This window comes from Dipodomys spectabilis, unplaced genomic scaffold, assembly GCF_019054845.1.
Source record: "Dipodomys spectabilis isolate Male_0828 unplaced genomic scaffold, ASM1905484v1 ptg000145l, whole genome shotgun sequence".
Classification (NCBI taxonomy): Eukaryota; Metazoa; Chordata; class Mammalia; order Rodentia; family Heteromyidae; genus Dipodomys; species Dipodomys spectabilis.
The window spans coordinates 18,435,001-18,448,802 of record NW_024870822.1 but is presented as its reverse complement, the minus strand read 5'-3'; the positions used below and the strand labels follow the sequence as shown (position 1 = coordinate 18,448,802).

The following is a 13,802-nucleotide window of genomic DNA, read 5'->3' as shown; positions in this document are numbered from 1 at the left end:
AAAAGATTCCCTTTATATTCTTTTTAAACTACTATACCCATAGTTGTAGTAGCTTATGGGATACAAATTGAGTCTATTGGCAAATCTCCATTTTCTCTATTTAAGAACAGAGAATATACTGATTATTTTTAGGTCATTTATCTACATTTTATAAAATGGGAAACTGCAATAGACTAGTATGCATCTAAGGCATAAAAAGGGAAAATTGGGAACATCCTAGAACACTATACTAGAGTAGGTATCAAGAATGGTGAGTTTCAAACTCCTGATGTTGACATTACTGAGGTTTCTAAGCTTGGACAAATCAGTGGTCTATGCCTCAGTTTCCTTATATAAAGTAAATGATTTAGCCTAGAGTAAGAGTTCTCAAAAGTTTATATATCATATGTACATCATAAGTCAAATTTCAAAGAAAGCTTAAAGGTTATATGTATTTGAGAACTTTTTAACAATGAAACTATTAAAAAAGAAATAACAAAATTGATACTATATAGTATCATTTTTACTTCATAAAAATGAAAGAGTATTTTAAATCCAAAAGAAGTACAAAAACACAATCACATGATTATTTTTAAGTTTGAATTTATGATACACTTGATGAGAGCTATACTGTTCTTCAGTAAGGGTAGCCACCTGCCTTCCATTCACCCACCAGTGAATGAGGATCATGACAAGCTGTGATTATGTCTCTAGGCTTAACATGCTGTGGAAGTAGCAGCAAGGTGAAGGGACATTTAACATGTCTTCATATAGTACTCTTCCAAGGGTTTCTCAAAAATCCACCAATAAAAAAAATGCCTCCATAAAATTGCCAAGATCCAAGTACACAACTACTATTGGCTGCCTTTTGTTTTTTTTCCCCCCAGTCCTGGGACTTGAACTCAGGGCCAGGGCACTGTCCCTGAGCTGGCTCAAGGCTAGCACTTTACCACTTGAGCCACAGTAACACTTCTGGCTTTTTCTCTTTATGTGGTTCTGAGGAATCAAATCCAGGGCTTCATGCATGCTAGGCAAGCACTCTACCACTCAGCCCTATTGGCTATTAAGTCGACTTTTTTTTGCCTTAAATACATTTATATTATAATCATTATTATCACTATATTATGATTTTAGAAGCTTAAAATCACTTTTCATAAAAAGGAAATAACCAGATAATAACAAAGACAAAATTTTACATTTATCTAGATTTTAGGTAAATGCTATTGCCTCCAAAGGCTTTGAGACTATTATGATATTCTCTCCTTAACACCTCCCCACACACACTCATACACACACAAAAGATTAATGCAGCCTAGAGAGTATTAAAGGCTAACACTAAACTGAGCCCTCAATATAATGAGAAGGATCAAGAAACACATAGAAGAGAATCACATTTTTCCTCGAAGATTCATATAATGTTATGTAACGTCAAGCGCTAATACCACCTAGATCATCTGCCCCACTAGCCTGCACCCTGCCCTACCTCTGAAGGACTTGGGCACTCCTCACTTTAAACTCAGAAAGAAGCAGACACTTTGGTTACTCTGAGCTTTTAGAATCATGGTTTGAGAGAGAAAACTGGGGAGTGGTATCTGGGAGATGAGTGCAAATAATCAAGATAGAGAAGAAAGTCTGGTATCACTAGTTGAAGAAGTTTAAGATCCTAATGAAAACAATTGAAATTTGCCTTCAGGTTTTGGTCTGTTGTATGAGATTGCTCTATAAGGGATCTTTGGAAAACTGGTAGCTAGCTGATTAAATTATATATATATTAGCTCACAAAATCTAGTCAAGCCTCTTCTTATTTCTAGGTCCATTCTAAACTTAACAAACAAATCTAGCATTTTAATGTAGAGTTTAAAAACCACAACCAGAATTTGTAATTTTATCTGTTATGGTACTTGCAATTTACAAATTTGAAACCCTTACCTATTCTTTGTAATTCAGAAACTTTATTATTAAAATGTTTGAAGCAGGCTACGGAGCAGCTATCATTACTTAAAAAGTTAATTCGATTACATAAAAGAAATAATTAGATTTGCATCTTAATCTTGGTTTTAAACTTCCAAAGAAAGCTCACAACAACTTGCCTGTGGACAATTGAAAGCAGCACACAGTAGAGGAGTCGAGAGGAGACAGAGTATGTTTTTCCTGGCTAATTCATAATTGAAGATAGAATTATAAAATATTTTAAGGAAAATCTATTTGAAGGGTTTGCTGAAGCTGGGGGCTAATCCTACATTTCTAAGCTTTGTTTACAGCCTTTACATTTCATTGCAAGAGAATATCCTAGGCATGTACAGTGGCAATAGAAGTATCAAATTACTTTTAAAAGGTTTATTTGGTCCTTTCAGAGGGTTTTGGAAGAAGTTTTGTTACTTGATCAAGAACATGAAAACACTGTTGGCTAGAGCCAAACCAGGAGCTCCCTAATTGCCTTTTGTTTATCAATGCTAAATACAATTAGGAGAGATACAGTCTAAGACAGAGGAACTGCGTGGAATGAGAAGTAAGCTCCTAACTGTCCTGTGGGTTTTTTTTTATCCCCTCAGTTTTTCTGTTGGCTGTTCTAGTCATCTCCAAAAGACAATAAATGGAAGGTCCAGCTCTTAAAATTAGAGGTCAATTAGCTACTTAAAGATGAAGCCTATCTTCAAATATATATCTATTATTTTATGCTAGCAAAAAATTAATTAACCAGGTCAAGCAGGCCTTGGAGGCTAATGTATAAAGTAATTATTTCTGATCTTTAGACAACTACTTCACATAAAGAGCTAGTCCTTTATTCTGCTCAGCATATACCTGAAATGCTTGTAGTTAATCATACCAAAGGAGATCAAAGGCAAAGTTTATCTCTTTAAAAGATGAGGGTACATCTCAAATTATGCTGCTTAATTGTTTAAAGACAAGCACTTCCTTGCTTAAAATTGTAACATCTCTCTGATTATCTTGCTGAAGGGAAGGAAAAGATACATTTAGTGGTTTTCTATGCTATGACAAACAGAGAGATGCAAAAATATATGCTACTACTCCAAAGAATATATCATAATCAAAATAAACACCATATCAAAAGGACTAATACATAAAGCACACAAAGATGGGGAGAAATGAAATAAGTAGCACAATTGCATTTGCTAGAATAAGTTTTCAGTAACGAAAACTAATATTCACTAATGAATATCTGTAAAGTAGAAGCAATGATACTTACATTTCAAGCTTTCTACAGATTTGAGTTCCCCATCAAATGTATTAAATGATAAGGAAGAGGACAGTCAATATCGTTCACTAAGCATGAGGAAACAAAGAGCTAACAATTTCAAGTCTCAGAACTATATTCAAAAATATGTTCAAAAATACGTAGGTGTGTAAACTGACAAAACCATTAGCTGGTCCAGAAAGCCAAACACCCAAATAAAAAAGTTAACCAATCTATTCTCCAGTCTATTGCTCAGTCACTTGATACAGGGATATTGGTTGTACAAGTGACTGGAATAATCCTACAACTGGAGTCTGAGGAGACATGAATAATAGGATAACACCACTCATCCCTGAAAAAGTAAGTTTCTCACAAAGATATTTTAATGAACTGAATTCTTTTACAAAGGCTAAGTTCTATCTAAAAGCTGCTATCATTAAATTATTCTTATTGATGTGCTATAGAAACCATAGAACATGGTATATTATGTTGATAAAGAATATCTTCTCTAGACTTGAAACCATGATATAGTCAATGGGAAAAGAATAAATATATAGATGTATCAAAAAATCAGAATTTAAGCCAGGCACCAGTGGTTCATGCCTATAATCTTAACTACTCAAGAAGCTGAGATCTGAGGATAAAGCTTTGAAGTCAGCCTGGGCAGGAATGTATGTGACTGTTATCTCTATTAAACTACTCAGAAAAGTCTAGAAGTGGTGCTGTGGCTCAAGTGGTAGAACACTAGTCTTGAGCCTTGAGTTCAAGCACCAGGAATGAAAAAAATATCAGAATTTATAAAATATTTTTTACCTTAAAAGAGTAATTTAATTTTTGATTAAAAATACTGTAGATATGTGTTAGTTTAACTATAACAATCTGATAGATTAAAAGTGGATTTGATCAGTAAGCATAGCTCATAAATAAATCCTTAAAAATATTAACCACTATAGTGTAATAGAAGGGAGATGGAGGATGAAATAACTGAGGCTTTATCTGTCCTCTGCAGTTAGAGCATGACACAGACTTTATAAAAATGGTGTGAATTGAATGGATCAAGAAAATGTGAGATATATATATATATATATATATATATATATACACACACACACAATGGAATTCTATGCCTCCATCAGAAAGAATGACATCGCCCCATTTGTTAGGAAATGGAAAGACTTGGGAAAAATTATATTAAGTGAAGTAAGCCAGGCCGAAAGAAACATGGGTCCTATGGTTTCCCTTATTTGTAATAACTAGTATATGTCTGGGACAAGCAGAAAAGGTCAAAAGCTATGTACATATGACCAGATAAGATTATGTTAAGTAAATGAATCCCAAGATAGGGACACAAGTGGTTTTTTCTTGCTTGCTATTGTTTCTAATGTATTTATAAGGTACCATGTGATTTTTTTGTTGCTTTGTATGTTCCTCCCCCAGGGTATAACCCCTGTTTTCACTGTATTTTATGTCAGTATAATTTGGGGAGGGGAAGAGAAAAAACAAAATGTTTAAATAGGGATACAGATGACCCATTGTAACAATGAGATGTACAAGACACTGTTGAACAACAAACTTTAATATTCAGGGGATTTCGAGGAGTGTAGTTGTGGAAGTGGGAGGGAAGGGATGGTAGGGGAAAAACAAAGGAGGAGGCAACAGTGCTTGACAAGAAATGTACTCATTACCTTGCTCATGTAACTGTAACCCCCCTGTACAGTACTTTCACAATAAAAACTTATCCAAAAACATGGTGTGCAAATGCTATCCTGGGAATATAAAAAATAAAGTCAATCCTTTTCTAGTTTCCACACCAAGAGATTTACTTAAGATACAACAAATTATAAGAATCATATTTTCCTCACAGCATAAATAGGAATTTGAATTCACAAGCAAACACCCTCCTAAAGTATCTGTTAATATTAGTAATTATTTTAAATTATTACTCTGATTTTTAAATGGTAAAAATTGACTTATCAAAAACATAAGAACAGTTTACAAAATCATTTATCATACTTTTAAAAAAATACTACTTACATGGTTTTAGAAGTATCTCTTTATGGATTTATATTATATTTTATAGGATTTATGTTATGTACTATATTATAAATATAATGTTAAAAATTTTATTCAAGGAGGAAAACATAAATGATTTTAAACTACCTACATAAGTAGGTAAAATGTGCATGGCAACTTTTATAATACTATCTTAATTGTGGCTTTTCTCAATTCTAATAAAAAGAATCTTACTTTTTCATTTGTGGAAAACAGTCAGGTTTTTATTTGTTTCCATTACAATAGACCTAGATGTGTTTGTAGTTGTATAAGAGGTCAGATACTCTTTCTTTTTTTCCCAATTAAAGCTTGCAAATTGCAGAAAAATCAGCACTGATTCAGAAGTTAGCAGTTGGAACTAAAACAATCATGAATTTTTATTTATTTATTTATTTATGTCAGTCATGGGGCTTGAACTCAGGGCCTGGGCACTGAGGTCTTTTGCTTAAGAGTGGTGCTCTACCACTTTGACCCATAGCACCACTTCCAGTTTTCTGGTGGTTAATTGGAGATAAGAGTATCACAGACTTTCCTGCCTAGACTGGCTTTTGAACCACTATCCTTAGATCTCACCCTACCAAGTAGCTAAGATTGCAGGCAGGGGAGAGCCACAGGCACCTGGTTTGAACCTAAAAACCTGGTAACATTTTTAAAAAAATAAAGAAAATTTTAAAAGTAAAACTAATTCAGATTGTCTCTGTATTTCTAATTTTCTTTAACAAAAGGAATTAGGCCTCATTCTTAATCATCTTATTCTATATCTTGTTTCAGATATGAAGATGTTTTATTTTTGCTAGAAAAAGATGTTTGAAGCAGCCCTTAAATCTCATATTTTAATGTATAAAATGTTCATCAAAATTAACCCAAATAGTAATCTTTCTCTTAAATTTGACACTTGTCTATGACTTGTCAAAAACTCTATTTAAAAATATAATTAACCTTTTCCCCTTCCAAAGAAAAATAATTGAAAGTCTAAATATCAAAACCTGCTTTGTGTCAAAGATATGTAAGTTTTATGTAAGGAGTAAGTGTTTTTCAGCATTTGAAAAATTCTTTGAATGGTCTCATACTGATAAGATAAATACTGACAAGATAAGTCATGTTGCTATAGCTCAAGACAGAATGAACTATAAACACCAGTCTTATTGCTTCCTCTTTTTTAAACACAAATTCTCGTTATAAAAAGTCCTATATTACTAAATGACTGTAAACTATTACATTGAAAAGCACTATCATTTTATAACTTGTACAGTTGAGTTCTAAATTTAACAAAATTTAACTGTGGGAAATAACACATACTTAAAAATAGTTAAACTTCCCTTGGAAAACTTGAAAAATTATCTCTTGATCGAGTAATTTTTTTTATTTTGAGTAAATGTATACTTTATTACTAATTTGATGTCATAGAACTACTGTATTGTTTTTGCAAGGGTTGTAGGGATTGAATTATTCTTGATTGTCATGGAATGGTTCTATTTCTTTTTCTTCTTTTTTATCTTTAAGATTGTGCTCCATAGTTTACTGCAAAAACTTATCTATTTTACAGTGAAGTTATAACTATAAAATTATATGTGGTCAATAATGCTAATAATATTTCATAACATAATTCTCTGAACTAGTTGCTTTTCACTTGAGGTCCTCATTAGCACAGAAAAAAATCAACTAAGTAAGTCAATACAAATGATGTTAGTCTAAGAAGTAAAACAGAATGCATAGCAAGAGATAGCAAAAATAGTAATAATAATAAACTGATATAGAAGCCTCTCAAGGAACTTCTTCCATTTCTACTTTACAAACAGAAGAATTGAGTTGATCATGTTATTTAACACCTACCAAGTTCTTAGAGAAGAATCTAGAGAAAATGGAGGAAAGCCATAGGCTAAAAATCTTGACCTTAGCAGTAGGAAATATACTGAACATTTTAATAAGGACTGAACAAGGCAACACCTGGACAGTTATTTAATTAAGGAACTCAGCATGAGTCACAAAAAAGATATCAGGATGAGAAATTATCCCAAGATTTAATTGAAAGCCTTGCTATCAAAAATGCCAAAGACATTCCACTTCATCTTCATTTGGATTCTATTTTTGAAACACATAGATTTGAGTGTGGAAAGTAAAATCAGAACAACAAAAAACATTTTTAACTAAAGCCTCCTAGTGAAGATGTGTGGGCAAAAAGTTAAATTAAATAAAGGCGCTTCTTGAGACACCAAGTATTATAAACCCAGTAATGACTACCTAAATACTAAATACGAAAAACAAAAAGAAGCAAGGACCTGAGCTAAAATCATCAGCATTCATCAATAAGGTAGAAAATGAGAGCAAGCTACAAATTTAGGCTACTGACATATTAAAACTTCAGATGATCATGATATTAATTTCATGTAAAATAATAATGTAATTTATAATATGCTGGCCCAACTTAGGTTGAATTATAGATCCCAGGAGGCTAAAAATATTATAGCAAAGAAGAGAAACCAGTCTTTGGTTAAGTATATAGAATTCTGGGCTCAGAATTCTGAGAATTAATGACTAGACAAGCAACTTTTTATACTAGCACTTTCTAGAATGCACATATCTATATTTCTACTGAGAAATGGAAAGCCTTACCTATCTCAAATAGTGGTTACGTGAATTAATCATCAAATGTTCAAAGGAATTACAGAAATCAGACCATCAGATGGTGATCTCTTCCCAGATCACTGGAATATGCTACATATTTTTACACTGATACAGGAATGAGGAATTGTCTACATTAGGTTACAATTATTCAGATTGTAAGCTCCTCGTAGACAAGGAATATTCATATTCCCTCAGCATTAAAAAGGAATGCAGTCAATATTTGCTAAGAAACAAATTAACTAGCAGCCTTTTCCAGATTCTTCTAAAAAAATTGTCCAAATCGATTCTAAGTAGTAAATAAAGTAAGATTTTTCTCCATGGTATTATCATTTAATAAAACACATAGCAGAAAGTAGCTTGTGGCAATAAAAATAGCATCTGTATGGTACCTTGAAACCAAATGGTTCTTGGTCATGTGGGGCAAATGGCAGAAGAGAAACAAATTAGGCTTATTCCACTTACACATCACATCAGAGAAGAAAGCTTCGACTGCCACCTAGTCAATATTTCTTACATCCACTTATACAGTTGTGTACAACATCCTTGAGTAACAGCCCTATTGGTGCTGTTTACAAGACATGGGTACATTTGCAACATTTTAAATTCCATTTTCAAGTAGGAAAGTATATAAGTATAATCAGACGAGAGTAATAAAATACACTGACCTGGATCTGTTGCTGCAGGAGATTAATTTTGTGCTGCTGTTGCAGAAGTTGCTGCTGTTGTCTTGCAATCTATCAGAAATAAAGTTTCATTAAGTTAAAATGAAATGCTTACACCTTTGCCATTACCTCAGGGATCTCTCCTGGTATTACAAGACTGCTTTACTGCAGCTTGGTGGGACAAGTTCCTACAAAATAAGAGCAGTAGAATGAGAAAGTTGGAGAAAAGAAAAGATTTTGAAAAAGGTGTCATCTCTGCTTTATCTGGAGATGAAAACTATCCACTTCATATCACATTTGTGAAGAACCCACCTATAACTGCACTAGTCAGCTGGAAATGATGAGACTTGGAAAATCTGATCCATGCAGAATGCAGACAAGAAAACTTTGGTCATATTTATCTGAAGAACTTAATTTGGATGCAAAAAGTAAAATCTGTAAGCAAATACAGGAAAACGCTTTCTATTATTCTTAATATGGTCTACCTCTTCTGATTTTCAGAGTTAATATATTTACCAATATTGTCAAAGCAGTATAAAAATATATGTAAGTTAAAAACTCTTTAGTTTTAGCTTTTTAAAATTGATTTTGAATGTGATCTACAAAAATATTTTAAGACACACTATGCTGTAATTAAGGATAAACTATGTTATAATTACCCTCAAAAGGATAGCGTGTTTATTTTACAGTAAGGGATCCACATACAAGTAGATCCACAATCAAATTTAATATACCAACACTCAAGCTGGTCTTCGAAAAGAAATACTATCCCTTTTACACAAGTTCTATTGAGAACAGAATCTGTCCTTCAGAAGGGCAATTACTTCCTTAGGATAATGGTGTTTCTCTGTGAAACGTGAGTTAGGCAAGCTGCTGCTTTCACCTCAAAGGCTGAGCTGCCTACAGCCTGAAGCTCAGGAAGATACCCCTGAGAGTACGTGCCAAGGGAAGCCTGGCTTTCCTGTGTCTTAGGAAGTCTGAAAGGGAAGTCCAAAGACCACTTAAGGAGGACTAGGCTTTGTGGTTCCTTCTGCTCAAGTTTGTCTATCTTTGTCTATTTCCAAAAAGCTGGTGTTCTCGAATGTGCTATGTTGGAAGTGGAAAATTAGTGTGGATCAGTTCCAGTCTCCACCTGTATGCCTCCTGAGCCTTTCTGGTGTGCTAGCTTGAGTACCAGGAGGAAATGCCCATTCACATTTCATTCAACCTAAGATGGCCACACAGCACTCTACTCCCAGATACAGTTCTGGTGATGACTGGCTCATACTGGAAGTCATGATAAAACTGCTCCTAACATAGACTGCGGTTTGAAAAATAAGGCTACTTGTTTTTTTTAAAGTTTTATAAACAAAATGGAAACTGTTAACAAAATGGAAACTGTATTTAATCGAGTTGGAATGGCTCACTGTGCTTGTCACCACTCAAATCAGAAATGGACAACTAACTCACTCTGCAGCTTTAGGTACAGACATTGGAGCCTCTGAATATTTATTTCCTCTTAGCAAACCAGTGAAACACCAGTAGGCATCTAATATTGATGGTCCCTCCTAAATGATAAAGTGCTGCATAGAAATGCATCGAAGACACCACAGTGCAATTACTATCATCCACTGTAGACGTATGGGTTTGACACAGTGAAGTATGGTACATAAGCACCATGTGGCTCAAATTCTGAATTTTATTTGCCAATCGGTTGAGCTACATGCTCGCTTCATTGAGCATGACAACCTAGTTTTAAGTGTCATTTAATTTTCATTTTGAAATATAATTACAAAGTGTTCACTGTAAGATATCACTCGTCTGCAAATGTGTCAAGATTAATTTGTGCTAGCTTATTCACAAGTGTCAATAGTTAATTACTGTGTCATCTCTGGATGGCTAAATGACATTCTAACTTCTGATTTTTTACAGTGTTCCTTTATGTTATTTTCCATTAGGGGCTGAGTCCATATTCCTACATGTGGGCAAATATTCAAGCATATAAAATACCAGACGTCACAACTCATTAAAATCAACAGAGCATATATTGCTCTATATACCCCTATAAAATACTTGTAACTGAAAAGATAATTCCAGTAATAATGTCAGATTCCTAAAAACTGCACATTAATTTAGGTCTGTCTGATCTAAAGCATGAGAGACCACTCGATAGAACAATTGTTCTTAGAATAATGTACTCTATGAGACAAGAAAAACATTTGAAAAAGTGTTTCATTTTTTAAAATAAAAGATATACGTTTAAACTTTGTTTTTTCATTCTTCTAAGCCAATCAAGTCAAATTTTTTTAGTAACCATGTGTTAATCATTTTCAATAATTTGCCTATGCTATAAATAGTGATCATATAATTTATCCTCCAAACCATGTCAACTTTTGCAAGTACAAGGAGTAGGGTACTAATAATTACACTGGAAAACAGGCATGAACCAGGGATATTTGGAGAAAACTCGGATGTAGAGTTGCTCCAGTTTTAAGGACAGAGGAAATCATTGGCCCAGTGAGCTGAAAGAGCCCCTGAGTTTTTCTAGAACAGAATCCCTTCACCGCATGAGAAAAGGAAGGCCCCAGGAGAAGCCACTTACTCACAGCTAGCATTGGAATTACCTATGATGCTCATGTAAATTAATATATTGGAGTAATTAATCAAATTGAACCTTCAAAACCAATATATCACTTCAGTTATACACAGTTGTTATGATGAGTTCTTTGCCTTTCCATATACAGCCCTTGCCCCAGTTTTCTTGATGACTCTGGATTTCCAGAAGTCTGTTTCCTTTCTTATTTTTAATTTTTTAAACTTATTTTATCTTTTTTTTTTTTAAAGAAAGCTTACAACAAATAAACCAATCGATGTGGTTCCTTGCTGAATTTGGCACACTCCACCTCTCCATTTCCTCAGCTCCTTTTACAGGGCTCACCTGTTCTTGCTGTTGGCGAGCAAGGTCCATTTGCTGCCGTTGTTTCTCAATTTGTGAGGCTGCCAGTTTTTTCTGCTCATCATGGGCTGCCAGGAGCTGCTCCCGTAAACTGATCAGCTGGGTAATCATGGTGGAGAGCTGCCGCTCTTTTTCTGCCAGGCTCTCAGGTGTACCTAAAATGGAAGCAAGAAGAGACCTCACAAGCTTGAGGAATGTCTGAAGGAATCAGAGAACAAAGGATAGAACTTAGAAAGGGGACTCCTTAGTGACACTCGTAGGGACACTTAGAGATCTGGCACACTGCATGCAGGTTCCCCACCGTTGTGAGTGTGAGATGCCACAGAGTAGTTACAGCAGTAGAATGAATGATTGGGCTCATTGTTTTCCTTGCCAAGAAAATGTGCTGTCACCAATAAAATCCCTGATCTTCCTTCCACTTATGGAAACAAAAGCAAAGAACTATTTACCTCATTCACTTTTTCACTGACTCCCATCTATCTCATCAAATTAAGAAACCTATAAAATTTAACATCAAGGAAACAATGTAAAGATGATATTAATATGCTATCATTACTTCTCAGAGACTTACATAGTATCAATAGCTAAGACATAGTAGGTGCTCATTAATAAATGTTATTTAAGCAATTTTCTAATCTTCATCCTAAACTTTTTGTTTTCTGCAAAGATCTGCCTCTTAAATTCAGAAGCTGTGGGTCAATCTCTTGGCCATGGGACAAGTTCTACAGAGAGAAAAAGCTGCCTCAGGTAAGAAAATATTGAATTTTTTTCTGTTAAGGAATCAAGCTAAAGTTTCCAAGTTCATCCTTAAAGGCAACAATGTTGCTGGGGGGCCTGGGGAGTGCACCCTGAGCCCTTTGCCATTTGTCATTCTTCAAAGGGAAAAAACACATTTCGAGGTTGAAAAGGTTATGCATAAGGATATGCTGTTTAATGACGATGATGTCGCTGAGCACTTATGGTATGCACTAATGGTGCTGAACAGTCTTTTTATGGGCAAATTGCACAGCTCTCCTAAGTAAAGGGTACAGAATCCTTTTGTGAATCTAAATTAGAGCATTTTACCGCAGCATAAGATAAGAATTTCAACCCACTGTAGTTGAGCCACACGGGTTTCATTATGAAGAAATGATCTATGATTTGAAAGCTTTTCAGAAAGATGCCACCAGCTGTCAAAGGGGACAAAGATTGCCAATTTTTGTGTATAGAGAGAGGGAGACTTCCAACCTCCTACGAAACCTCTTCATTCCTATGAAGAGATCATCAGAACAATCTAAGGAATTAAAAGTATCTTCATGAGGAGTGATCCTATTTTTTGAGTGACCCTATGGAGCTCCACAGAGCAAAGGCACTTGTAAAGGGTGCTGACTTTACCTGTTCTCATATGTCTCGTATGATCGTTACAAGGCAAGAATGGTAGGAGCAGAGGAGCTACCATATTGAGGACCACCTCCAACCTCTTAATCTCTACTAGAGTCCTCAAAAATAATTGTCGGTGTCCCTTAAAGAATCACAGATCTGAAAAAGGACTGACTGAAGAGAAAAGATGGGGGAGGGGAGTATATTCCACTGATAAGGAAGCAAACACCATTACTGATTAAGTCTTCTTTCTAGCTCCTTCATTTTCTTGAAAAGAAAATGGGTTTATTTTAGGAATAGGAACTTCAGCTTTTTTTAAAAAAGAACTTCTTGATCCAGAAACATCAACTACAAACATCCAAAAACAGTCCTTAAAAGAGATCATAAAAATCTCTTCAAAAGCATGAATAAGCTTGAGCCATGTGTGTATTAGTATACACATGAAAGAAAAGATGCAAATTTATGAAATTTATGTCTTTACTTCATTCTTTTTAATTTTAACACTTCCTGAAAGACACTGTGTGCCAGGAACTATATCAAGTGATCATACATATAAAAGTAAACTATAAATAAATAATTACAAATAGACAAATATTAACCAAGTTTGGAGGGCCTATGTTCAAGGAAGTTCACCTCAAAAAATAGCGTATTAAAAAGAGGGTGAGTAAGAGTTAATTAGGCAAAGAGTTGGAGAGTTTGAGCCAGAATCTTTCCAGGCAATACTACCATGGCAAAGTAACTAAAACTGAACCAGAAGAACTGCCCAAAGATGTTTGGTCAAGGAGAAAACAATATAGGAAGAGTTCCCACATGTGTGTTAGGGTAAATAGGGTTTTGTGTTTTCCAGAAATTGAACAACAAAAATACAGTATGAGAGAAGGCCAGAAAGGTACAAAAAATTCACAGCACTTAATCCCTAAGAAGGGTCACATTTAATGACCTTATTTAGTCTTCTAATTCTACATATAATTTTCTTACACCTACTGAATACTGG

The 13,802-nt window shown here is 34.5% G+C and overlaps 1 protein-coding gene across 14 annotated transcripts in view; it reads right to left on the bottom strand.

Annotated features, from left to right (window-relative positions):
• The window catches only part of Sox6 (SRY-box transcription factor 6), a 375,414-nt gene that overhangs the window by 173,492 nt on the left and 188,120 nt on the right, over positions 1-13,802 (bottom strand). For all 14 annotated transcript variants that reach the window (XM_042691570.1, XM_042691569.1, XM_042691576.1 and 11 more), the window contains 2 exons: positions 11,432-11,604; positions 8,518-8,586 (listed from right to left, as the gene is read on the bottom strand). In XM_042691570.1, coding sequence (XP_042547504.1) covers positions 8,518-8,586; positions 11,432-11,604 — 242 coding nt within the window. The remainder of the gene's footprint in view (positions 1-8,517; positions 8,587-11,431; positions 11,605-13,802) is intronic.